This window comes from Leptodactylus fuscus, chromosome 8 (assembly GCF_031893055.1).
Source record: "Leptodactylus fuscus isolate aLepFus1 chromosome 8, aLepFus1.hap2, whole genome shotgun sequence".
Taxonomy (NCBI): Eukaryota; Metazoa; Chordata; class Amphibia; order Anura; family Leptodactylidae; genus Leptodactylus; species Leptodactylus fuscus.
Genome location: NC_134272.1, coordinates 59,624,431 through 59,651,178, shown reverse-complemented (window position 1 = coordinate 59,651,178; position 26,748 = coordinate 59,624,431). Strand labels below are relative to the sequence as shown.

The window sequence follows — 26,748 nt, the reverse complement described above, 5'->3', positions numbered from 1 at the left end:
GAGCGCTTCCAATAGAAGCGGCTGGCACGCGGGGGGTTAAGCGGCCGCTGGCAAAGTCTGCCTGCCGCCGCTTTCAATGACATATAATGCGCACCGGACTGCGGCTTATAGTCCGGTGCGCCTTATACATGAACCGAGACGGACTATAAGGCGCTCATGGGCAATGTGGCTTATAGTCCAGTGCGCCTTATAGTCCGTAAAATAAGGTAATATTTTTGGTTCTCAAGTCCTCAATCCGTCTTCTTCTTCTCTTTCTGTTCTTAATGCTTAGTGTGGCACACAAAGACACACAATGCAAAGATTGAGTCAACTTCTCTCCTTTTGTATCTGGTTTCAGGTGTGAGTTTTATACTGCCCACACCTGTTACTTGTCACATGCTTGAAAAGTTTATTTACCCACAATTTTAAATAGATGCCAACAATGTTGTCCGCCCCATTTTTGGATGTTTGTGTGAAATTATGTCCAATTTGCCTTTTTTTCTCTTTTTTTGTGTTTTTCCAATACACGCAAAGGAAATAAAATAAACATGTATAACAAAACGTATAATTGCAATAATTTTGTGGGAGAAACACTTAATTTATTGGAAAAATTTCAGGGATGCCAACACTTATGGCAGTGACCGTATATTTATATTTATATATAATATATATTTAGAGAGAGAGTTATATGTACACTCACCGGCCACTTTATTAGGTACACCATGCTAGTAACGGGTTGGACCCCCTTTTGCCTTCAGAACTGCCTCAATTCTTCGTGGCATAGATTCAACAAGGTGCTGGAAGCATTCCTCAGAGATTTTGGTCCATATTGACATGATGGCATCACACAGTTGCCGCAGATTTGTCGGCTGCACATCCATGATGCCAATCTCCCGTTCCACCACATCCCAAAGATGCTCTATTGGATTGAGATCTGGTGACTGTGGAGGCCATTGGAGTACAGTGAACTCATTGTCATGTTCAAGAAACCAGTCTGAGATGATTCCAGCTTTATGACATGGCGCATTATCCTGCTGAAAGTAGCCATCAGATGTTGGGTACATTGTGGTCATAAAGGGATGGACATGGTCAGCAACAATACTCAGGTAGGCTTTGGCGTTGCAACGATGCTCAATTGGTACCAAGGGGCCCAAAGAGTGCCAAGAAAATATTCCCCACACCATGACACCACCACCACCAGCCTGAACCGTTGATACAAGGCAGGATGGATCCATGCTTTCATGTTGTTGACGCCAAATTCTGACCCTACCATCCGAATGTCGCAGCAGAAATCGAGACTCATCAGACCAGGCAACGTTTGTCCAATCTTCAATTGTCCAATTTCGATGAGCTTGTGCAAATTGTAGCCTCAGTTTCCTGTTCTTAGCTGAAAGGAGTGGCACCCGGTGTGGTTTTCTGCTGCTGTAGCCCATCTGCCTCAAAGTTCGACGTACTGTGCGTTCAGAGATGCTCTTCTGGCTACCTTGGTTGTAACGGGTGGCTATTTGAGTCACTGTTGCCTTTCTATCAGCTCGAACCAGTCTGGCCATTCTCCTCTGACCTCTGGCATCAACAACGCATTTCCGCCCACAGAACTGCCGCTCACTGGATGTTTTTTCTTTTTCGGACCATTCTCTGTAAACTCTAGAGATGGTTGTGCGTGAAAATCCCAGTAGATCAGCAGTTTCTGAAATACTCAGACCAGCCCTTCTGGCACCAACAACCATGCCACGTTCAAAGGCACTCAAATCACCTTTCTTCCCCATACTGATGCTCGGTTTGAACTGCAGGAGATTGTCTTGACCATGTCTACATGCCTAAATGCACTGAGTTGCCACCATGTGATTGGCTGATTAGAAATTAAGTGTTAACGAGCAGTTGGACAGGTGTACCTAATAAAGTGGCCGGTGAGTGTATGTCACACACAGTGTGAATAGACCCTTATAAACTCTAGGGATTTTACAATAATGATGATGATGCACCAAGGAGCTGGACCACTACAGCATGAAAAATATATTAATATACCTATTATCTCATCTTGCCTTATTGAAGTAAAAACATGTAGTTTTTCAGCAATTAAAGGGTTAAGAGTGAAAGTACACGAAAGGCACATTGCTCAAAGACATACTGTATAATAGAAGGAATTTAATAATAATAGTCAAATAGAAAATATTTCTGGGATCAGAGTTGGAATGTTTTGTCGTCATGCAAAAGGTCACAGATGAATCATGTACAGTTTACTTAGTGTGCAGGTTATACGTGGTAATCTCAGAGGAGACGCTGCTCAAAGTGATAATGCCAAGTGTATCTCATATTCCATGCTGTTCACCGCACACTCGTAATGATGCCCCCTGCTGATAGAAATGACTAAATTAAAAGGCAAAAACAAGTCCTGTAATCAGCCAGACGTACGAGTCCTCAGATCGGCGGTTGTGTGCAGGCAGGAAGACGCCTTTTTTGACTTCTGATATCCTGTTTTATTTCTCAGCAGGGTGGGATTATTATTTTTGATTTTTTTTTTTTTAGCAGTGAAAAACTGTATGTACATTGAGTTCTGTTAGGCTCAGTTCAGATTCTGTTACTGAACAGAGGCATACATTAGAGAAAATTCAGCGGCACACATTGTCTATACACGTCCATATTAAAGAGAAATTGTGTGTTATGCAAGGTTTTTAATAAATCCTCACCATTGTGTGTAGCCTTCATTATTTACTATCACTCAACCTTAACTATAACTTGTTTTTGTGTTTTAGCCCTGTTCACCGCCAGCTGAGAAAGACGCCATATACATCACAGTGGAAATTATATCCAATTGGGGAAATCCGTATGTTGTGGGATTGACCGAAATTCAGTTCTTTAATCCGAAGAATGAGAAAATATATGTTTCTCCTCATGACGTGGACATAAGAAATGCTGATGTCCCTGGAAACCTTCATTGTTTGGTTAATGGAAAATTCCAGGTATTTTTTTTTCCAGTAATTGTTGCAGGCCAAATACCCAACATCTTCAGTTTCTTTATGAAAGTATAAGCAAGCAGGTAACCATTGGTAGGTTTATGTACTAGGTGCATTGAGATCCATGGATAGATCTTTGACAGATCCAGATCCAGGGTTTCCCATTAATAATATGTATCTCCTTATCTACATGGGATCCTATGACCCCCCCAATGTTCTGGAGAAGGATCATGTTTGGCCACTACAGTGTCCATATTAGGACATCCTCAGATATCAGAGTCAAACATCAGATTAATGCTAGTTTACAGCTCTGATACCTGACTTCTGATTTGTCTGACACCTGACTCTGATTAGTGACATCTAATACCTGACTCTGATACCTGACTCTGACACCTGACCCTGATACCTGACTCTGACACCTGACTCTGACACCTGACTCTGACACCTGACTCTGACACCTGACTCTGACACCTGACTTTGACACCTGACTCTGACAACTGACACCTGACTCTGACACCTGACCCTGATACCTAACTCTGACACCTGACCCTGATACCTGACTCTGACACCTGACAACTGACTCTGATACCTGACTCTGACAACTGACACCTGACTCTGATACCTGACTCTGATACCTGACTCTGACACCTGACTTCTGACTCCGTCAGAGATCAGACTCAGGCATCACATACAAGCCAGCACATACACTATGCCTCCCAATGATTGGCCAGGATTACAGAGCCCCCTGCTGACACTCAGGAGTAGAAGATACAGTGTATATAGGAGCTGCAGGCTGAGAAACTCAGATGAGACCTGATACCTGACTTGTGACTCCTTCATAGATCAGACTCAGACATCACATACAAGCCAGCACATACACTATACCTGCTAATGATTGGCCAGGATTACAGAGCCCCCTGCTGACACTCAGGAGTAGAAGATACAGTGTATATAGCAGCTGCAGGCTGAGAAACTCAGATGAGACCTGATACCTGACTTGTGACTCCTTCATAGATCAGACTCAGACATCACATACAAGCCAGCACATACACTATACCTGCTAATGATTGGCCAGGATTACAGAGCCCCCTGCAGGAGTAGAGGATACAGTGTATATAGCAGCTGCAGGCTGAGAAACTCAGATGAGACCTGATACCTGACTTGTGACTCCTTCATAGATCAGACTCAGACATCACATACAAGCCAGCACATACACTATACCTGCTAATGATTGGCCAGGATTACAGAGCCCCCTGCAGGAGTAGAGGATACAGTGTATATAGCAGCTGCAGGCTGAGAAACTCAGATGAGACCTGATACCTGACTTGTGACTCTTTCAGAGGTCAGACTCAGACATCACATCACAGTAGAGCTGATTGGATGAGACTCTTGCAGTAATTGTCATTGACAGCATCTCCACCAATCAGAGCTTCTGAGGGAGGGAACTTCATAAAGCTGCTGAAGTCTGGAACGTTCCTCCCTCAGAAGCTCTGATTGGTGGAGATGCTGTCAATGACAATTACTGCAAGAGTCTCATCCAATCAGCTCTGCTCCTCCTCTACTTTGTGCAGGACTTTTCTCTCTGATGATTTTTTGGTAAAATCTGCAGCAGGGTCTCCTATGGAAGATTAGTTGAGGTTCTTTGGAGCTTATTGGTGAATTTTTGTAGCACAATGTTGTAGGTCCCGCCCCTTTACTGTGAGTCTACGCCCCTTTTTCACAAGTTTTAAAAGTATTTAAAACACTTGATAAATGTGGTGCCCAACATGTTACAGGGTGTATTTGGTGAAAATGATACTAGAATTCTGGAGCATTTCACTTGATAAGTTTCCACCATTGTATGTGCTGGCTTGTATGTGATGTCTGAGTCTGACTTCTGAAAGAGTCACAAGTCAGGTATCAGGTCTCATCTGAGTTTCTCAGCCTGCAGTTGCTATATACACTGTATCTTCTACTCCTGCAGGGGGCTCTGTAATCCTGGCCAATCATTAGCAGGTATAGTGTATGTGCTGGCTTGTATGTGATGTCTGAGTCTGAACTATGAAGGAGTCACAAGTCAGGTATCAGGTCTCATCTGAGATTCTCAGCCTGCAGCTCCTATATACACTGTATCTTCTACTCCTGAGTGTCAGCAGGGGGCTCTGTAATCCTGGCCAATCATTGGGAGGCATAGTGTATGTGCTGGCTTGTATGTGATGCCTGAGTCTGATCTCTGACGGAGTCAGAAGTCAGGTGTCAGAGTCAGGTATCAGAGTCAGGTGTCAGTTGTCAGAGTCAGGTGTCAGAGTCAGGTATCAGAGTCAGGTGTCAGGTGTCAGTTGTCAGAGTCAGGTGTCAGTTGTCAGAGTCAGGTGTCAGAGTCAGGGGTCAGGTATCAGGGTCAGGTATCAGGGTCAGGTGTCAGAGTCAGGTATCAGGGTCAGGTATTAGATGTCACTAGTCAGAGTCAGGTGTCAGACAAATCAGATGTCAGAAGTCAGGTATCAGAGCTGTAAACTAGCATTAATCTGATGTTTGACTTTGATATCTGAGGATGTCCTAATATGGACACTGTAGGCCACCACTCTATTCATTTCTATGGGACTGACTACCACCCCAATCACATGGGTCCTCTGTGGATTCCTGTTCTCCAGTAATCACAGCCAATGAACAAACCGCTTTTCCTTATTCCGTGACTAAGTCCATATAGGAAATATAAAAAACAAAAAACTTGAGTCTTCAGTAGTTGATACCTTTTTTAATGGCTAACTCATAATGATGACAGATTATAACGTTTCGAAGCTCTCTGCTTCTTCTTCAGATATAACTAATACCAATTTCTGATGGATGCATATTTATGTACAACAGGACACATAGGGATAGAATTTTAGGAGTGAGGGGGGGAAGAGTCTTATTGGTGTGTAAAAGTAAACAAATCACCAGTTCCCAGGCTCTTATCAGTTCAGAGTGTCTTTCTCAGGTCAGTGATTGCTGTAGGATGCCATGAACCCATGTGAAAGGTTCATTCCATTCTCCAGAGTGTCAAATAGGGTCATGCACTTGTACTCATAAATCCGTCTGTTCTTCTTGGATGTAAAATTCCCTCTTAAAATCAAAATTTTCATGTCATTGGTGATATTATGATCTTCATTGCAGAAATGTTTTGACACAGGAAGGTCCGTTCTTTGTTCTCTAATTGTATGGCAATGTGCGTTTATTCTCATTCTGAGCTTCTGACCGGTCTCTCCAACATACAGATTTTCAGTGGAACATTTGATGCACATTATTAAATACACTACATTAGGTATGCTACAGGTGAAAGTACCTGGGATTTTATATTCTCTGTTAGAGTTTGGTATCTCTATCCTGTCAGTGGTCAGTATGTGAGGGCAGGTTTTGCATCTTTTTTGTCCGCATTAAAATGTTCCTGTGTTAGTTGGAGGTGACAGTGAGCTGCTAATAACCATATTCCTGAGATTAGGTGGCTGTCTATAGCACAGGAGAGGGGGGTCTGGAAACACAGATTTTAGACGGTTGTGTTTTTGCAGTAGTGGATGTAATTTGCGTGTGATTCCTCTCAGCGTCTCCAGGTGTGGGTTATATGTGACGACCAGGGGCATCCGATTGTTTTCCTGTTTGGCATTGTATTTTAATGAATCCGATCTTGGTATTCTGGAGGTATCAGCTACTGAAGACTTTCAAGTTTTTTGTTTTATATTTCCTACCCACTGGCTAACACGGTACAAAGACAACATTTTCCTTATACTAAGTCTGTATAGTGGGAAACCCTTTAACGTTGAGGACCTGTAGCTCCACAGTGCACAAGTGTTAGATTAAAGCAACAGAGTTTGACATTAATATAGTTTCAGCTGAGGCATCTCTGTATGTTGATAATACTATGCTGACGGACATATCCTTCTTCAGTCCTTCTGTGATAAAGTAGCCGACACATAAACTCTCTCATGGTGTTTGTCCCTTTATGATCACCATAGAACATCATGTTGTGCAGTGGGTGTTGCATTTTTGATGGAATCTGCAGACAAGTTTATTTGAGTAATTTGGGGGGATCTAGCTGACATATCATGGAGTCTTAGACTATGATTCTGTCATATTGGGCCATTGCCAGATCTAGGAGACACATATGTGAGGGAGAGTAGGGGAGAATGCTGCTGACAGACAGGCAGCGGTGGCAGGTGTCTGCCTATCCTTCTCTTCCCTGACTTCTGCTGTCGGGGAGAATCGGGATGCCCCCCTTCCCATGCACATTTGGTTGACGGCAAAGCCTAATAAAATCCTCGGGTTTGACCAATACACATCTTATGGGTATGGACAATCTAGAAAATACAAGCTGCTCACTGAGCTTCCAGCACATCACTGCTTTCTAAAGCTTACCTACATGGGTGCGCGGATTTCTTGTGACTTGCGAGGTGAGGGTTACAGATAAAGGATGATCACAATCCCGCACTCATTTGTATAAAGCTTTATATTTTTCCCAGAAATCCATTAAAACAGTCATATTTTACAAGGCCAGTACAACAGGTTCAAGCATGTGAATTGCCATGGCTGAATTGAATGAATTTCTGGTATAAAAGTTTTATACGGAGCAATCTTCTTTTACGTGTGTGTAGTCCTCATGCTAGGTGGACACCAATGGTTAAATGTATCAATAAAATGAACTCCATGGAATGAAATATCTAGTCCGGAGAAATGCATGGATTTGATATGAGCCTTTGTAAATACCATCTATGCCCCTCACAACAAACCCCGTATAACTATTACCTATATGTAGTGTATGCTAACCCCAGTAAACATGTTACAGTATTTGGCAGTGTATTACTTTACTATAGAGAGTCTTTAGTAGGTGTGGGGAACTTATTATACTGATATACAATATCATGGTGTCATTTGCTGAGCGCTGTGCTGTGGGGTAACTTTCCATTTCTTACATGCCATTTTACTATAAGATCTCTCGTTTTGTAAGTTATTGCAAACAAATGACCCATCCTGACTCCAAACATCTTGATGGTTGTCTTCTTCAGACTACAAAGGACTGCTACATGTGGATGTGCCCCTTCCACCCTCCTGTCCAGCTTTACTTTGTGATACGAAATCCTTCTAGGTCATGTGATTTTGACATATGCAAGATGAAGATTTGGAATTATAACAAGACGCTCAGTGTAAGTAGTCTCGGCTTATTATCCCATTCGCTGACCTGCATTTCCTCCATGTAGAGCAGAAAGAGCGGATTAATACATTATTTAGGCATTTTTAATACAATTATATTCTAGAACGCTGCAAGATTTGGAGCAAAGGGTAAGTTAATCCACAAGAACATTTTTGGAATTTTTGCAAATCTCTGAGGTTTTTGCTACTTGTTGCTATCACTAATAGCAGCTTTTTAGGGAAGTGTTATGTGTCATGCTTTCTTAATTGACTTGTTCAGTGGCTACGGGAATTAACAACAGTACTAAGAGATTTGGGTTCAATTCCATATGTCACACCGTAGCTCAGAAAGATCTATTATAACCGTATCACTGTATATTTACTTTAGTAGCAAGACATTTTATGTAAAGTGTTTTTCTTGTTTCTGGTCACAGAGAGGGACACCGTGAACTTCAACAACTACCGAATCACACACACTTTAAAATATGGGTCCAAAGGGTTTAGTGTAAGACATCAGAGAAGGGATGACTGTGGTTAAAGCTTTGATGTGCTTGTGAATTGTTTCAGAGCAGAAGATATGGTTGTCAGTAAGTGGAGCATATTACAATAAAATGGGCTGAACATAACGTATTTAGTAGTAGTACATGTCTGGAGGAACTGAGCGGGGATTGTATGACAGGTAAACAACCTGCCGTAGCCACATAAAGGATAATCTGCATCAGGGCCAAGTCAGATCTCAACATACAAGACAGATGTAATAACATATGAAGGAAAGGTGATGTAACACAGTGGTAAGGTAGATGCTAAGGCCTAGTTCACATCAGCGTTCAGGTTTCCATTTGGGGAGTCCACGTGGGGACTCTCCAAACAGAAACCTATACGCATTAAAAAGCGGTTACCTAAGAATCCACCGGGACCCCATAGACTATAATGAAGTCCGGGTGGTTTCCATGTGAAACATGCATAGAAATAAGTACTGCAGGCAGCAGTTTTATGCAGAAACCACACGGAACCCTTTATAGTCTATGCGGTCCATGTGGTTTCTTAGGTAACCGCTTTTAATGCATGTAGGTTTCCCTTTGGGGGTCCCCAAGCAAACTCCCCAAACGGAAACCCGAATGTTGATGTGAAGCGGACCTAAGTCATAAACACTGTGTTTACCTGTCACCAGCATTAATAAATGGCTCTTTATAATAGATAGCTTTTTAGTTTTGCTATTTAGATAAAAGCAATGTTTCCTCCGTATTGTAGACTTTATTAGGCCCCATGCGCACTGGGGAATCTGGGATGGAAAATCTGGTCCGTACATCGACTGAATTTCCTGGCCTGTTTCCAAATCAGAAGACTGAGACATCTTAGTGACCTGTGATATGGAAGTCTTTGCTCTCCCATACTGTAAATACAATAGGACAGTGGAGCCACAAGGAGGCCAAGACTCCCAGTATAATAGCTTCACTACAGTATAAGGAGTCCTGTTCTCCTGACTGGGTTCAGACTGGGAAATCCAACCACTGTGCAGACAGGATCTTCTGGCTCAGATCCCCCTGTCGATCAAGCAGCCTTAGAAGCCTCAGTTGTAGATTTTGTCTCCTTTAACATAATGAATAGTAATGCATGCAGAGTACTCCTTGGCAAGACCCAGTGGACTCTTTTATTTCTCAGTGGCCCATCTTGTGACAGATTCCGTATTTTCTATATATTTTCCATATAAATAATAACAATAATGCTTTTGTGAACAGAACATAAGTGAAGTTAATATTGTGAATATTACAGTAGTTATTGTTAATGCAAGTAAATGTGGATGGTTACAGCACAAAGCAGAATGTACTCATTACGCATTAACCTGCGTACAATATATGGGCCTATCATCAAAGCCTGTACTAATCTGTACATGCTAGCTTGTCTTATCTTCTAATACATGGAGAAAAATTATTTGCTCCTATTATCCAAGATGAGCATTAAAGATCATCTCTGCAAAGAAAAAAATGATATGACTATAAATATTAATGCACCATTACTGCTTGTTGACCAAGATGAAACAACATTTGGCATTTGACAAAAGTTTACCACATTATTAGGTCAGATGTAGACCATTCCTGAAAATAATGAATTCTATGACATGGGCATATGGTTTGGCTACTACAAAACAAAACCCTGAGCGTTTTATTGTTTTGTTTTTCCAAATTTTTTCAGCCATTCCACAGATATAAGCCCTTCTAGTGTTGGCTGTACTAACCAAGTGGGTAGTAACCCTGCATGATATATAGCATACAGAGACGCCATAGCCACAGTTTTACTGCCCACTTGACCAGTAGATTCTAATTTGCATTGACACTAAAAGGGCTTGTAGCTTTGGAATGGCTGAACAGATTTGGATAAACAAAGCACCAAAATGTTCAGAGTGACGATACCTATCTGATCATATGTGACAATAGACTTTTCAGACCTGGTGGCAGGCAATCCTTACTACCCTGCCAGACAGCAAAATACTGAACAATCAGTAACACAAATTTTGGCCAAACTACTTACAAATTGCAAACTATTGGAAAACATGATTAAAAATATTCTTTATGCGATTCTCACTGAAACCCTTCAAACACCTGATCGCCTTGGGGTGCGAAGAGTCAGATGCCCAACGATTTTAATATTGGATAATAAATAATATTGAATAAATGTACTTAAATAGTGCCAACATAATCCAATTACAAATTAGGGCAGTTAACACCAGCACCCAATCTCTGTTTTGCAGGTTTCCATTTTCTGTCGGCATTAGACGGAAACCCAACATTCAGTTGCTCTCCACGGCGAAGCCGTTTTTTTTTTAACCGGACACAAAGTCCTGCATGTCTGACTTTGTGTCCAGTTAAAAAAAAAACAAAAACACGGTTTCGCCACGGAGAGCAGAAGACGCTCACGGGTGGATACTTTGCAAACCCATTCAAATGAATGGGTTTGAAAACTGCCTGTCGGTTTCCGTCTCCTGTCCAGTTTCTCGGGCAGGAAACTGAAACCTGCAAAACGGAGACCGGGCGCTGGTGTGAAACTGCCCGTAGAGGGTTCATGAACAGTCAATATGTGACATTCCAATGTAACATAAATTGAACATATCAAACAATGGGAGTGAGGACCCGGCTCCCAGGAGACTACAATCTATGAGGAAATAGTACACACAAGGGGTAAGAGGGCTTGTTTGGTACAATGGTCCAACCATCTAGTAATAGATAAGGTGTGTGAGCCAGTCACCAGCCTGTATCTGTGAATATACAGATACTAAGTGCAGGGTAATTTCTAGATGGAGGGATCAAAGGATAGGATTGGCCTTCAAAAGTGTGAACCTGGAGGGCCCCTGTTACAGGGCTGTGCAGTCGATACAAATGGCAATAAGAGTATTCATTATTGAGTAACTTTGTAAAGCTGTTCTCCCAAGTGAAAGAAACAGAGATATAATTTAGGTTGGACATGGGTTGTCTTTTTGCTTCACAGAGAGAAAACCCAGCATGCGCCACAGTAATTCTAGTAGTACAAGGTGAATGTCCTGATACAGACTACAAGCAATGAGGTAAAAGTCATATTAAAATAAGCAGAGCATCCTAAATCATGGGGAGGAGAGCACCACAGATTGGTGAAGTGCTTATCTAATGGTTACTTCCCCTGCTTCTTGGAGTCTTTATCAGGAAGATTACTTTAATAAATTGTACTGCCCATGGTATGTTTTCTCTCTGAGAAACAGGAGATAATTATATCCTGAGGCAACAGCAGAAGCTGTACTGTATTCTACTGAGCATATATGGCTAACAGCCTCACTAGAATGGGACTGCTGTTACAAACACAATGGAGACAATTGTTTTATTTTTGCAAGGAAACTTAAATATTATAACAATACTTTACAAAGTTATGCAGTATACTTAATGCCGTTTGTAGTGATGGCAGTACCTCTTTACGAATAGAAGCCATAATAGTAATGTGAAAAGGTCCTAAAGAGTTAATAAAAAATCTACTAGTAAAAATAATTTAGGTTATAATGTTACATAAGATTGAGACTTAGACCTACAGTTCTTTTAAAGTGATAGTTCAATTTTTTTTTGCCATTGCATACGCACTAATTTATTTCCATAGGAAAGTCATATACAACGGGGAGAATACAAATACATTTTGTCTTATAGCATCCTTGTTATACTTTTGTTGTGTAAATGTGAAACTTATGAAACCAGGTATTCATCCAAAAGATCGTGCTGGAAAAGTTTTCCTTTTTCATCATTATTTATTTTATTCATTTTCCAGAATTCATAGCAGGGCATGCATGGACTATTAAGTCCTTGTACACCATAAGGTGGCCTCATAGACCCAACAACGCCTTAAAGGAGACATTGCAGCCCTGGTGACCTACGTCTATGACCTCTCACCTATGAGAGGCAATAAACTCAACACAGCTGTCGTTTTAGAGGAGACATTCTGTCTTGAATTTCCCAGATTATGTCACTAGGTTTCTGTAAAGCCAGGCATTGGTCTATAGGGATCTACCTTCCAAAAGGTGGCACTAGAACAAGTTCCCATTCCGATTTGCATAGTCTTTTTCCAGAATACATGGTCTAATAAGTCCCTGTACACTGTGAGGTAGTGTCCTAGAGGAGACGTCTCCCTGAGGAGACTGACTGACATATTCTAAAGTTACTATGGATGTTTTGGCCCTTATATCCTATGAATGCTCAGTTTCATTCTTCTTTGTTCCTTGTTTTTGATAAAGAGCTGATAGCAGAGTGATAAGAGCTGTATACCAAGATAGATCGAGACATAATGAGAACTTTCTTAAAGCCCTACCTTCTGAGAATGCATCATTACCTTGTGTCGGCGTCTTTATACTAAACTATACAACAAGAATCCCCTTGTGTCTTGGTGATGCATTAGTAGCTAACACTGTATATTTCGGAGTGGATATCAGCCCTGACATTTTATGTTGCTTTCTTGTGTAGCTTTATCCTAATATTTCATATTGAAAATACAATTAGGTTTTTCCTTTAGTCTAAATTCAGAAAGAAATGTATTATGTAAATGTATGTATTTCGGAAGGAACAAGAGTTCACTTATCCGACTGATTTTTTTTTCTTTCCCTTCTTTCATTGGAGCTTATTAAAAGGAAGATTTAAGATAATGCTACACACTGTCTTTCATTTTGTGGATTTATTATTGCAGATTTATCTTGAATTCTTCTACTAATCTTGACTTAGGTATTTAGATGTTCCACATCACAAAGATAAGCAGTAGGAATATATGAAAAGCTTAAAAGAGTCTTTTTATCTAGCAATCTCTTACATGCGCAATTTTATCTTGCTTTACATAACTTTGACTCCTAAAATTAACAATCGGGCCCAATTTATTGCATTTCGCTAAGGTAGGATATTAGAACAACTTTTCAAATGTGTGGAATATTTCTTAAGTAAAATAGTTATAAATGACTGGTTTTACCAGGTCTATATACTATTGGCCTATAGTAGCAAAGTCATTTATTCTCTATTTTTTGTTTAGGGCACTGGGGTCAGGCAACCAGTGATCATAAGTTGTTGTCCCATCTTAAAGGGGTATTCCCATGACGCTTGTTCACTAACCTGCAGGCTGTTGTGCTCTCTTCACTTCCTGCTTTTCTCGGCACATAGGTGGGCGGGGTTTCACTTGCACAGGATTGGTTGTAAATGAATTACCACAGTGTGAAGCTGATGTAGCAGAGCTGGATTTGAGTCAGTTTGCATTACATACAAAGGTAACGGACTCCCTATCTCAGCCCTTATCAGCCAAATTCAATTAAACCGATTGATAAGAGCTCAGAAATCCCTGAGCTCTCTGAGAAGCTCCGCTACTTATCAGACACAAACAGCCACTAGCTGCTCCCAGCCTCTCCCTCCATCCCCCCTGAGAGCAGGCAGCTACATCACATGACAAATGAGCAGATAATCCCAAGCGCCATTGAAACGGAGTGTAAACAATGAAGTGAATAAATTAAGATAGCGGCCAAACAAAGCAGTTTTGATAAAGCAATGCATTTAGGAAAAGTCTAAAAGCCACATAAACTAGCAGTATAGATAGGATCCTTGTGATGGGACAACCCCTTTAAGCATAGACTAACAGTATGGCGGAGCAATTATGACCTACCCTGGTTCCCCAAAAATTAGACCTACCACGAAAATAAGCCCCAGCAGCATTTCTGAAGTATGTTTGAAATATGAGCCCTACTCCAAAAATAAGCCGTAGTTGCAGTTTATAGAAAAAATGTCCAGGCACCTGTACATGTAAAAAATGAAATAGAATACCGCAGGACCGATACAGTAGACCCCTTCATCAAGGAAAGCTCACACACCCAAAAGAATCACTACTGCAATAGAAAACAGACACCCCCCATAAGAATAGGACATTGACCTTAAAGAGGACCTTTCATGTCCTCGGACATCTGTGGTTTTATATACCATTAGAAAGCCGATGCGCTGAATTCAGCATACTTTCAGATGTCCCGTTATGTGTCGCACGAGAAGAGATATTGGCGCATTTACCAATAACTCTTCACTGTCAGAAGGGCGTTCCTGACAGTCTAGCTATGAACGCCCCTCCTGACAGTCTGTCCGTAGCGCTATACTGTCAGAGGAGGTATTCCTTACCTCCCAGCCATGACGCTGAGAGGTGAGGAGAGCCCCCCCCAAGTATTAGCCTATGGACAAGTACTGTCAGGAGGGGGGGGCGTTCCTTACCGCTCAGCGTCATGGCTGGGAGGTAAGGACCGCCCTCTCTGACAGTATAATGCTACGGGCAGACTTCTTCTGGGGCACATAACGGGAAAGCAGACAGTGCGCTGAATTCAGTGCACTGTCGACTCTCTGACGGTATATAAAATCGCAGGAGCCTGAAGACATGAAAGGTCCTCTTTAAGAGAACTATCTGTACAAGATTGCACTTGTGAGAGAGTTCTCCACAACAATTAGGGTTGACTACTGGTATAGTGCCAGGTTTACACACAAAATGTGTAATCCCACTAGTGTCACTCTACTCCTGAGCCCAAGCGTTGTGGCTACTACTGGTCACCAGAGAATTATTGTTCATGGAATTAAATAATTCTTCAGACTCTTTGGAGAACTAAGCGCAGATCTTCTGTGGATGTAGGCTTGCTGTATTCCTTCTGTCTCTTCATGTAATCCCAGACAGGGTTAGATTACATGAAGAGACTGGGATTACATGGTAAATTCTCAGCGATGACGCTGAGGGGTGAGGAACGCCCCCCTCCCCTCCTGATAGTACTTGTCCACAGACGAGTACTGGGGCGGGCGTTCCTCACTGCTCAGCGTCATCGCTGAACGGTAAGGAACGCCCCCTCTCACAGTACAGTGCAATAGGCGCTACTGTGAAGAAGGGCATTCCTGATAGACACTCAGAAACGCCCTTCTGACACTGAAGAGCTATGGTACTGGCACCGATAGCTCTTCACCGGGGGCACGGAACGGGAAAGCCGATAGTGCGCTGAATTCACTGTCGGCTTTCTAGCGGTGTATTACACCGCATGTGCGAAAGGTCCTCTTTAATTGAGATTTCTCTCTTGTTATTTTAGTATTTAGAAAATACTCACTTTTAAAAAATTAGGCTTTGGATATTGTGATATTTGTTTAGTTTGCTAACATAGATGAATAACTACCGTATATACTCGAGTACAAGCCGACCCGAATATAAGCCGAGGCCCCTAATCTTACCACAAAAAACTGGGAAAACTTATTGACTCGAGTATAAGCCTAGGGGGGAAATGCAGCAGCTACTGGAAAATTTCAAAAATTAAAATGGTTGGAGTTTTTGGGTGCAGTAGTACATTACTATTGTGGCTGGTCATAGACAACCCCCCCCCCCCCCCCCCCATCCTCAAAAAAAAGATAAAATAAACCGAGGAGGGCTTTTTCAGCACTGTGCTGAAAAATTCGGCTTATATTCGAGTATATACGGTAACAAATTGTTACGGATTAGTATTAAAACAAAGATCATTTTATGTTTTTTTTCAGGATCTGGACATTGGTGCAAAGCATGTGAAGATCTATAAAAATGAAACCTTGGTGTTTGATGGTATTCTAGAGAAAGGATGTGGCAACCAAGTGTTTGACTATAGTAACACCATTGACTTACTAAACGGCCAGATGAAGACAGCCACTCCACCTCCTGTCAGCCCCTCAAAGGATGAAAGAGATGAACTTGGCGATTGCAGCAATAAGAAAACATATGATCAAAGATTGTCACAATCCAGGTTATCTGAATTACCTGAGGATTCTAACTCGGACATTTCTTCCAAATTGAAGAAATGCAATTTTGTTGACGATTTAAACAATATGGTACCAAACAAATCTGCTATATCTCAGAGAGAGAGAGAAGATGGAAACATTTGGAGGAAAGAATTTGACCCCTGCAGTGATGAAAATAGGTCTAGTAATGAACTTCTTCAATTGCCTGTTGCCTCTACACAACTTGCATGCGCAGAAAGCAACATATGTATTGAACGTTCTCATTCTCCATCAGATCCTGATGATCTAACAATAAAAGAGCAGCTGGAGAAGCTTACTGGGAGAAAGCTCAGTAATTCAGCAAGTAAAACTCCTCAATGGTTAATATCTGCATCCAACCTTCAGAAGAATTATGACCAAGATTCCGAAAAACCCCAATACATTTTAAATCACTCAATGACTAAAGACTCTCTTAGAAAAGAAAATAACATTGGCAGTGACCAGTTCATTGACGAATTTCTTAGGAATCCTAGTATAGGCTCCAAACACCTAGACAGATATGACAGCAAGTCAGATCCTTCAGCGGTATTGAAAAGTAAAGACTGTGATTTTGAAAGCTTTGGCATGAAGATTATTTCGGATCAAAAACATCCAATCAGTGGAAGACGGGAAGCAATAAAATCCAAAGATAGAGAGCTGGAAAGTGAAAAATTTCGAGATCTGGGCCTTCCATTGACAAGTAAGTAATAACAACTGTTTATGCTGCATTTACATCTTTGTCCATTCTGTTCTTCTAATCCTTCACTGGACCAGAAGATTGGGAAAACAATGGACAATAACAGACAGCAATGGATCCCAAGAGACCCCTTTGAATATAAAGGGGCCAATCAGGTGTCCATAGCAACATGTGATGTACACATGCCCGACGTGCACTGTAATCATATGGATCAAACTTCATGATGAGCAGGTACTGACTGTTATATATAGGTGACACCCACCTGAAACAGCTCGGATTTGAGAAGACCCTAATCAAGGTTGTTTAGGGTAAGTTCAGACAGGGTTTTTTGGACCGGAACCTGAAGCGGCCTCAGGTTCCAGTCCAAAAGACGGGTGGCCGCGACTGAAAGCTGGTGCACTGCATCCAGCCGCACACTCCGCTCCGGATTAGGCCCAACGAATGGGCCTTGTCGGGAGGAGGGTGTATCTTCAGTCCGAATCGCGAGGTGACTCGACCTGAAGATTGAGCGACTCGCTTCTTTTTCCAGGGAACCAGAAGAAACGGCTCCTGGAAAAAGCTCCTGAGCGACTCCCTTTGATTTCAATGGGAGCCATCTTTTTGATCAGGATTTTGAGGTGGATACGGCCTCAAAATCCTTACCAAAAAACTCTGTGTGAACTTACCCTTAACCCCTCAGATGTGTGTGGACAGTGATCTGAGCAGTTAGACAGAGGCAGGGAAATTCATCTGACCAGCAATTGCCGCCTCTGCAGTCCGGTCACAAAGTGACTAAGAGTTGTCATGGCAGCCAGGGGATTAAAGAGGGCCCTTCACCACCTCTACTTCTTAATATTCGTTAATAGGCTCCGCTCCATTGATTTCAGCACATTTTATTTTTTTCTCTAGCCCCCACTGTTTCCGAGCAATAAGTGCAGGTAGTTTTGTATAGAGACTAAACAGCATATCGGGCATTACTAACAGCATCGATTGCTCAGGAACTGTGGGGGATAGAGAAGAAAGTCCAACTGTGCCAGAATCAGTGAGACTACAGCTATTAACTATTTGAGGTGGTGAAAGATCCTGAGTCTGCCATCTTATTACTTCTATGATGGTACAAGCACAATACACTGCAAGTATAAATATAGCAGTGTATTGTACAAGAAATCAAGCAATCTCATGCTGAAATTCCCCTTATGGGCAAAAAAAAACTTATGTTTTTAGAAACGTGAACAAAAAAATGATTTCAAAGCATACCACCAGTTTTATAACAAAAATTATTATAATCCAGAACATTGCATTAGCTAGTTGTGGCAATAAGATTCAGTACAGACCAACCCATGTCTGTGCTTTCCTCTGCATGAAGCTTGAAAGTGTCCTGATGTGTGGATGGTAGAAAACTGTCTTCAGTGCCAGGGACAAGCTCCGTAGAGATCCTATACTGCTGGCTGCCAAGCTGAAGGCATTATGTAGACATATAAGGCCTATTCTTTGCTCCACGAAAACAAGCCCTCACGCAGCCTCATGGATGGGGAAATATAACAAATAGGGTTGAGCCGATCTTGAAATTTCAGGATCGTTTTTAAAATCCGATTTCCGATCATTTTCCATTCGAACCCGATCCCAATGCAAGTCAATGGGATTTTTTTAAATAATCGAAGATCGGATTTTAAAAACAATCCTATTCACTACACAGCATGTAGTCCAAAAATTGTTTCAATTGTTTCAATTTTTGGACTCCACGCTGTGTAGTGATTAAGAAAAAATCCCCCCTGGTGTCCGCTTACCTGCACAGATCTGCTGCCGCTCCCAGTTCTTCTTGGTCTCTCCTTCACAGGCCTTCAGAGCGCCACCACCTCCCTAGGCTAGTGTTAGAGATGATGGGAGTAGGCGGGGCTTGTTGTGGCTTAGGAGAGTAAGGGTGGGGAGACATGAGTGCATCACTCACGTCTCCCCTCCCAGTACCCGCCCACACTCTCCTAAGTCACAAGCCCCGCCTTCTCCCAGCATCTCTATAATACTATTCTAGAGAGGCGGGGGACGTAGGGCGCTCTGAAGGCGAGAGGACCGGACCAGAAGAAGGCAGCAGAAGCCCTTCTGTGCAGATAAGTTGAGTGAAGTTCGCGAGTAGATAGATTCTACTGTACATTGACTTGTCTAGTAGATAGACAAGTCAATGTACAGAAATATCTAGCTACTCGCGAATTTGCCTCGTCATCGTCACAGCAGCGCAGCACACATTCATTCCTATGGGTGTTAAGCTTTTCCCACATTGATTGGCCAGTAGCCAAGCATTGTGGGAAATAACTTCCGATCTCGATCCCGCCCAAAAAGATCGGGATCGGAATTCCGATTGCGATTGTGAAATTTACTCGATCGCCGATCGGAATCCGAGCATTTCCGATCCCGATCACTCAACCCTAATAACAAATGCTGTATATATTTTGTATCACCATAATCACATTTGTCACTTTGTAACAACTGGGAACCTGTCACAGGTTTGAGGCCACCAGGTCAACAACATATTGCCATGCAGTGGTTTAGGGTTCCAACCAACTAATATCAGCATTGTCCATTTTTGCAATATTTAGTAAATGTATTAAGTATTGAAGTTCCAGACTCTTCTCCCCAGCTTCATATGTATCCGAGGACAGTACTCCTCATTTCATGGCATATTCATGTGTACCATTTTTGGATTGAAGAACAAATAAGAGAATTATGTTTTTTAACCACAACTTTTATTTTTAGGTGGCCAAGGAAATGCTAAGACCAGGCAAAGGTGGAGCAGCGATCAGGACAATAACTTGATGGAGTCATGGACGTCTTTACTAACATTTAACCAGTCTCACCGGGGACGGATCTCTAATATGAATTTTGAAGGAGATATTTTGGATGAATTTGTCCATCAACAAAAGATTGGAAAGTCGAATATAACACTTAAAAAGGAATATGTGCATGAAGTGCCTAAGATAGCCGATTCCAACATGGTAGAAAATGATGGCAATGACTTTGAGATACCAGTTTTGCCATATGGTCAACATTTGTGTATCAAAATTACTTCCACTTGGGGTGACAGACATTATGTTGGGCTTAATGGGATAGAAATCTTTTCATCCACTGGCAGCCCTGTGCAGATCGCAAAGATCGACGCAGAACCCCCAAATATTAATATCTTACCAGCGTATGGCAAAGACCCTAGACTAGTAACAAATCTCATTGATGGGGTTAACAAGACTCAGGATGACATGCATGTTTGGCTCGCACCGTTCACTTCTGGAAAGTTACACTTCATTTACTTAGACTTTACATCTCCCTGTAAAGTGGCGATGATCAGAATTTGGAATTATAACAAATCAAGAATTCATTCATTCCGCGGTGTGAAGGACATTGAAATTCTTTTGGATCAGAATGTCATTTTTAAAGGAGAAATTGCCAAAGCGTCTGGTACACTTTCCGGATGTATGTATTTATATTCATCTTCCTCTTATATTTAGCTTATATTTTCTTTTTGTATTGTTTAAATTATCTAATATTCTGAGAAAAATGTCATTGGGGTCCTGGGTTTAAATGTGACAAAGGGCAACATCTGAGTTTGGGGACCCTCAACCGGAAACCCATGAGCAGATGTGAATCAGGCCTCAGTCTGCCGGAACAGATGACGCTCCTGTGTTCTGACTATGGGGTATCTCTCTTTATGACATTGATTTACCCATAATGAATAGGACCGGGCTTCATCATGGCCATGTGACCAACAGATGTGAGTCACTTCCTGAGAAGAAAAATCAGTCATGTTTTCTTATCTCCCCTTTTAACCCCTTTCCGACATCTGTCATATTATTACGGCGAATGTTGGGTCTTTAAAGATGGTGGCTGCTCTACCGGTTCTCTGTGGTATTATACAGAGTGAACTACAATGTAGCCCCCCAAAGTAAGCCCCCCTCCAATCCCACTGGTCCCTACCTTTATTGGGGAAGCATAGCTCTGGAGTGGCGAGATCGCAGGAGCCGTCTTGTTAATGTGACCGCCAGTAGATTTTTGAAAAATATTTTAGTTTTTAAAATATAAATAAACATAATATACATCCATGTATGTATATGTATAACTTTTTTTCCCATGGTGGGGGAAAAAAAATCTGCTGTTTTTTCACGCTTTTGCCTCCTATAAAAATGAGGGAAAAAAGGGATCAAAATATCAGAAATTCCACAAAATATAACTAAAAACTACATCTGGCCCTCAAAAAAAGACATGTTATGGATCACTGTCCATGGAAAAAAAAGAAATTGTTACAGGTGTAAGGATATGGCAACTCCAAGAATTTTTTTTTTTTTGTTGTTTTTTTTTTAATGTAGATTGTGAGCCCCATATAGGGATCACACTGTACATTTTTTTCCCCTATCAGTATGTCTTTGTAGAATGGGAGGAAATCCACACAAACACGGGGAGAACATACAAACTCCTTGCAGATGTTGTTCCTGGCGGGATTCGAACCCAGGACTCCAGCGCTGCAAGGCTGTAGTGATAACCACTGAGCCACCGTGTTACCCCGAATTGCTTTGTTTTTGCAAGGTTTTGGATTTTTTTTTTTTTCAGAGGTTGAAATGTAAAAAAAATAAAATTAATGACAAATGACCTGTCATTTTGGCTGCACAGTGAACGTCATAAAAAAAAAAAAAGCCCATGAGAAAGTGGCGCAAACGCAGTTTTTCTCCGATTCCACCCTATTCTGATTTTTTTTCCAGTTTCCCAGTACATTGTACAGAATATTAAATGATACCATTACAAGGTACAATTTGTCCCGCAAACATTAAGTAATAGTTATGGGGTTTGGAAAGTGGGGAGTTGAACACGAAAATTGAATGGCTTAAATTAAATTAAAATTTATTTTGAAGCGACAGCTAGATACTAAATAGCTACAGTATGTCGCAGAATTTATTTTACACTAAACCATCCAAAAAGATACTATGAATAATTAAAATCGCAATAAATGTTATGAAGAAAAATAACCAAGATGCTGGAATCTAGATATTTTATTCTTCCTATATGGTGTATTTACTGCTATTCGTAGGTAAAGCTTCACTTTAGACGTGTAAACTATGGAGTAGCAGAGCTGAGTTTGGCATTTAAATTGATACTTTATTAAAAACCTTTATCACTTATGCTAAATAGGCGACAGAATGTTGGATTAGCAAAGGGTCTTCAGTAGAGATGAGCGAGTACTGTTGGGATCAGCCGATCCGAACAGCACGCCCCATAGAAATGAATGGATGCACCTGGTACTTCCGCTTTGACGGCGGCCGGCCGCTTAACTCCCCGCGTACCGGCTACGTCCATTCATTTCTATGCGAGCGTGCTGTTCGGATCGGCTGATCCGAACAGTACTCGCTCATCTCTAGTCTTCAGCGAATGGATAGATGGAGACCCCAATCCGTCACCATTTTCCAGTCTGCGCGATGTGGGGGGGGGGAATTTGTCCACCCTGCTGCCACTTCTTCCCATTCAATGGGATTTATGGAAACAGCTGAGTTGAAGAATTTTTTTGTGCAAGTACAGAACCCCCACCAGTCTAACCATATATAATATGCCCCCTCCCCATAATGAAACTGATGCCACATGACTATACACCTCCATAGTTATAATTTTACATTATTTTTTTATTCATTTTTAGCTGCAGAACAGTTTGGGGATACAATTTTGTTCACGACAGACGATGACATACTGCAGGCTATGTCTGTTTATGATGAAACATTTGATGAGGAGTTCGAGAGCACAGATCTTCAGATGGATGAAGAAATCGTCAAAACGCGCCCAAGGACAGCTGACAGTGGCGGGGAGGAAAGACCTTTTACCCAAGCCGGCTCCAGTGAGAAATTGCAGGTAATGATATAACACAAATAGTTTTCTGCCGTATAAAACGTGATGAGAACTGAAAGTGCTTGGAGAGACCGAGGAGCTGAACTAGTAAATAATATTGTGCTTACAATTGCCGCCCCCATGTCTGTGACACACATCAAACTAATGCTCCGAATAACTACTTATAGTAGTGCAAGACTACGGCACGTAAACCTCTCAGACTGTGGATAAAATCTCGCCTGAATCTGAGACATAGAGACCTACGTTCTTTTAATGCGACTTTTTCAGATGTTATTTCCTTAGACTAGTAAACAAGATGATTTCCATTATATAAAAGCCAAGATTTTATTTTTCAAATACTGAATCACTCTATATAAAAAGGCACATTTTGACTTTACCATATTCGTATGTAAATGGATTTCTAATAAAACGACTGTGGCTTTATGCATATACATTATGGCCTCAGACCTAGATCAACTTTATTATTATGATCCTGCAATTGTAAAGCACCAGCAGATTATTCAGTTGTGTACATTGCATGACCAAGGGACACAAATACAGAAATCAGCACAAATTGTACAAAACATTATTGTTGTCCTGAGCTGGTCGTGCACGCCAACCATCACGATTGTCCGCTGCAAAATGTATTGGGCGACCATTATTTTAATTATTTTACCATGTTTAAGATAAGTTTACGCGTCGGAAAAGGTTTCCGCCATGTGGCTTTATCGTGCAGCAAGCCGCGCGGCATCCTTCTCCTGATTAGGTCCGGATGAATGAGCTCAATCAGGAGGGAGTCTCGAGCCATGGACGCCAGCCACGTAATCCACGTGAAGATAGGGCATTTTGCTATGTCCGGCATGTCCAGCTTTGTAGGCAAATCTTGAGGCGGATTCCGCGTCAAAATCTGCCTGCAAAAAACTCTGTGTGAACATACCCTTATTTCGCAAGATAGCTTTCTGTTGTGTGTTCTTAGAACAGTATATGGTGGATGGACAGAAACTGAGCTCTGTGATATAAGATAAAATAAGATAATCCTTTAGTAGTCCCACAGTGGGGGAAATTTCATTATGTTACAGCAGCATAGTAATACAGATACAGGATAATACACAGTAATGTATTACAAAAGTAGATACACATAAGCTGAGGAAAAAAACATACTAGGAATCCATAGCAGCTAAGGAAGACAAGAAAAAAGGAAGACTTCAGAATCATTTAGTTCTCTGTGCGGAGTGATCTTCACTTGGTCGTAGCCTGATCGCGGTTGGAAGGAAGGACTTGCGATAGCTCCTTCTCACACGTGGGGTGAAGCAGTCGGTCACTTACAGTGCTGCCAAATGTCGTTAAGGTCCCATACATGGGGTGGGATTTGTTCTCCCGCATGGAGGTCACCACAGACAGTATCCTTCTGTCACCCACCACCTGTACTGGGTCCAGGGGGCTCCCCAGGACAGAGCTGGCCCTTCTGATCAGCCTGTCAAGTCTATTTCTGTCCCTGGTTGATATACTGCTCCCCCAGCAGGCCACACCAAAAAAGATGGCTGAAGCAACCACAGAGTTGAAAAAGGCCCTAAGAAGTGTCCCCTGGCCCTCAAAGGCCCTCAGCCTCCTGAGCAGGTAGAGTCTGCTGTGGCCCTTTCTGTGCAGCGCCTCCAGGTGATCAGCCCAGTCCAGCTTATTATCGAGGAACACACCCAGATACTTATAGGTCCTGACTATCTCAATGCCCGTCCCTTGGTTCTCCACCGGGGTCGGAGCACCTCTCCGTTTACTAAAGTCCACCACCACCTACTTGGTCTTCCCAGCATTAATCCTGAGGTGGATCCGCTAGCTTTATATGATTTGGAGCAAGATTTCTGAGCTAAAAGCAGGAAAATAAATCTAACAGGACTCCTAGGAGAGACCGTGAGAGTCCTGATTCCTCTGACAGATCTGTAACAATATATACACAGAAGACTGTCCATCATTGTGTGTTGGCTAGGAATCAGGACTCTCTTTGTCTCTCCTAGGAGTCCTATCAGGATTTTCATGTTTCTGTTTCTGCATCCTATTGAATATCAAGTTGGTTGAATGCTCATGTTCTTCCAATGCCCGCTATGTGCAAAGTAATTACCCGAATTGTCTTGAACTACAGACTGTCATACGGAGAACATTTCCCACATTGCAATGTGTGTTAAGAAATGACAGCAATGTTCCATAAGTGATTAACCCATTACTGAATAGATCCCATCAACCAGTATAATCTGCAGGAAGAAGATATGAAGCCGCTCCATCTTGCTGTCCTACAGCTGTGTGAAAAGCCCTCCTGAGCAGCCATTAGCCATGTTGCATTGCATATATTTACGCCGCTTTGTTTTTCATGGCCTTGCTGATGATGATCAGGTGCAGAGTTCACATTGAAAGGCTCAGCTGCTGGCAGACTGAAGATCTCCTTGCGCAAGTGCCAAGAATGCTGGTTTCTTAGAGACACACGTATTTTCCAGAACAACCAAAAGCAAAAAATGAATTCCATATCTTAAAAGGGGATGGAAGGAAAGTCCGGGTAATAACCATAGGCAGGGGCTGCAACTTGTGTTTAGTTAGGCCCTCTCTAGTGGTCACTGTAGCCGGATACACCTTACTGTCTAATATGGACTAGGCTCGCTATACTCCTGCTGCGACCAGTGGCATCTTACTATATCATTTGGCGTGGGCTCCCTCTAGTGGTGACTGTGGCATGTTACTCTCCCTGCTATATTGAATGCAGAGCTCCTCAATACTTTACATTGTATTATAATTTCTTATACCCCACAAGAGATGAAGCTGTTTCATATAGAGGTCTACAGCTCTGGTGTAAGATAGTCACCATCTTGTTAGGTATTGGAAGGATTGAATACTATGTTGCATGGTGGTTGGGAAGGGCATAGCTTTGTAGGGTGCTTGAGTTCACATCTGCGCATGGGTTTCCATTCAGGGGGTCCCCTGAACGGAAACCTAATCCGCATAAAAAAGCAGTTACCTAAGGAAACCCGCGGGCCCCATAGACTATAATGAAATCCGTCTGTTTACCGCTTGGTTTCCGCACGAAAAACGCGGAGAGAAAAGTGCTGCTTGCAGGATTTTCTCTCCGTATTTTTCATGCTGAAAAGGGAACGAAATCCCCGAACACAGATGTGAATCGTCCCTTAGCAGTCCGTGTTCTCTTCTTTTCATAGTTACATTTTGGGCTTTAAAATATGTTTTTTACCCAGTAATTGCTCATATTCTTAATAAATCCAAAGCCTCTAAAACAAGGTTATTGCCCTTTCACATGATCTGTATCTGAAGTAGTTTGCCCATTTAATTTTATTATTTTTTCCCCTCAATGAGGTTTTTACAGCATGATCACAAGTCAAACCTTCAGATATTATGGTAGGCGCTTGCCAAGTTGTTCATCTTTTTGATATGCAAATGACCCTCATATAGTTGTGCGGTTGTATCAGGGCTTGCCAGCTGTCTTTTTGTTTCAGATGTAGTCAGGGTGAAAGAAGCAGCTGTATCTCAAGACACATTTTAAATAATGTAGTAAAAATCTGCATTTGCAATTTCCCAATGATTTTTGATTTGCAGCAAAGTACAGAAGCTCAATAGATTTAACCCCAGTCCAGGGTTTAGGCGCAGCCACCAACAAATGTTATCTTACTCTTTTATCTAATTATACGGCGGCCGCACAATATTATATACATCTAAACAATGTTATATTTTCGTCAGCATAGCCACCCTTTACCTCAATCTGAGTGTCACATTCTTGGCATTCACTCAAGTAGACTCGGAGTAGGAAACAAGTTTCCGACTCAGACTCCGGCTTCAATATTAAATGATTGGTTTTAGTTATTTTATGTAATTATTTGTA

General features: G+C 41.8%; 1 protein-coding gene across 3 annotated transcripts in view; it reads left to right on the top strand.

Moving 5' to 3' along the window:
• Positions 1–26,748, top strand: part of KATNIP (katanin interacting protein) — a 132,998-nt gene that overhangs the window by 43,808 nt on the left and 62,442 nt on the right. For all 3 annotated transcript variants that reach the window (XM_075286009.1, XM_075286008.1, XM_075286010.1), the window contains 5 exons: positions 2,733–2,939; positions 7,952–8,089; positions 16,100–17,051; positions 19,776–20,486; positions 22,693–22,901. In XM_075286009.1, coding sequence (XP_075142110.1) covers positions 2,733–2,939; positions 7,952–8,089; positions 16,100–17,051; positions 19,776–20,486; positions 22,693–22,901 — 2,217 coding nt within the window. The remainder of the gene's footprint in view (positions 1–2,732; positions 2,940–7,951; positions 8,090–16,099; positions 17,052–19,775; positions 20,487–22,692; positions 22,902–26,748) is intronic.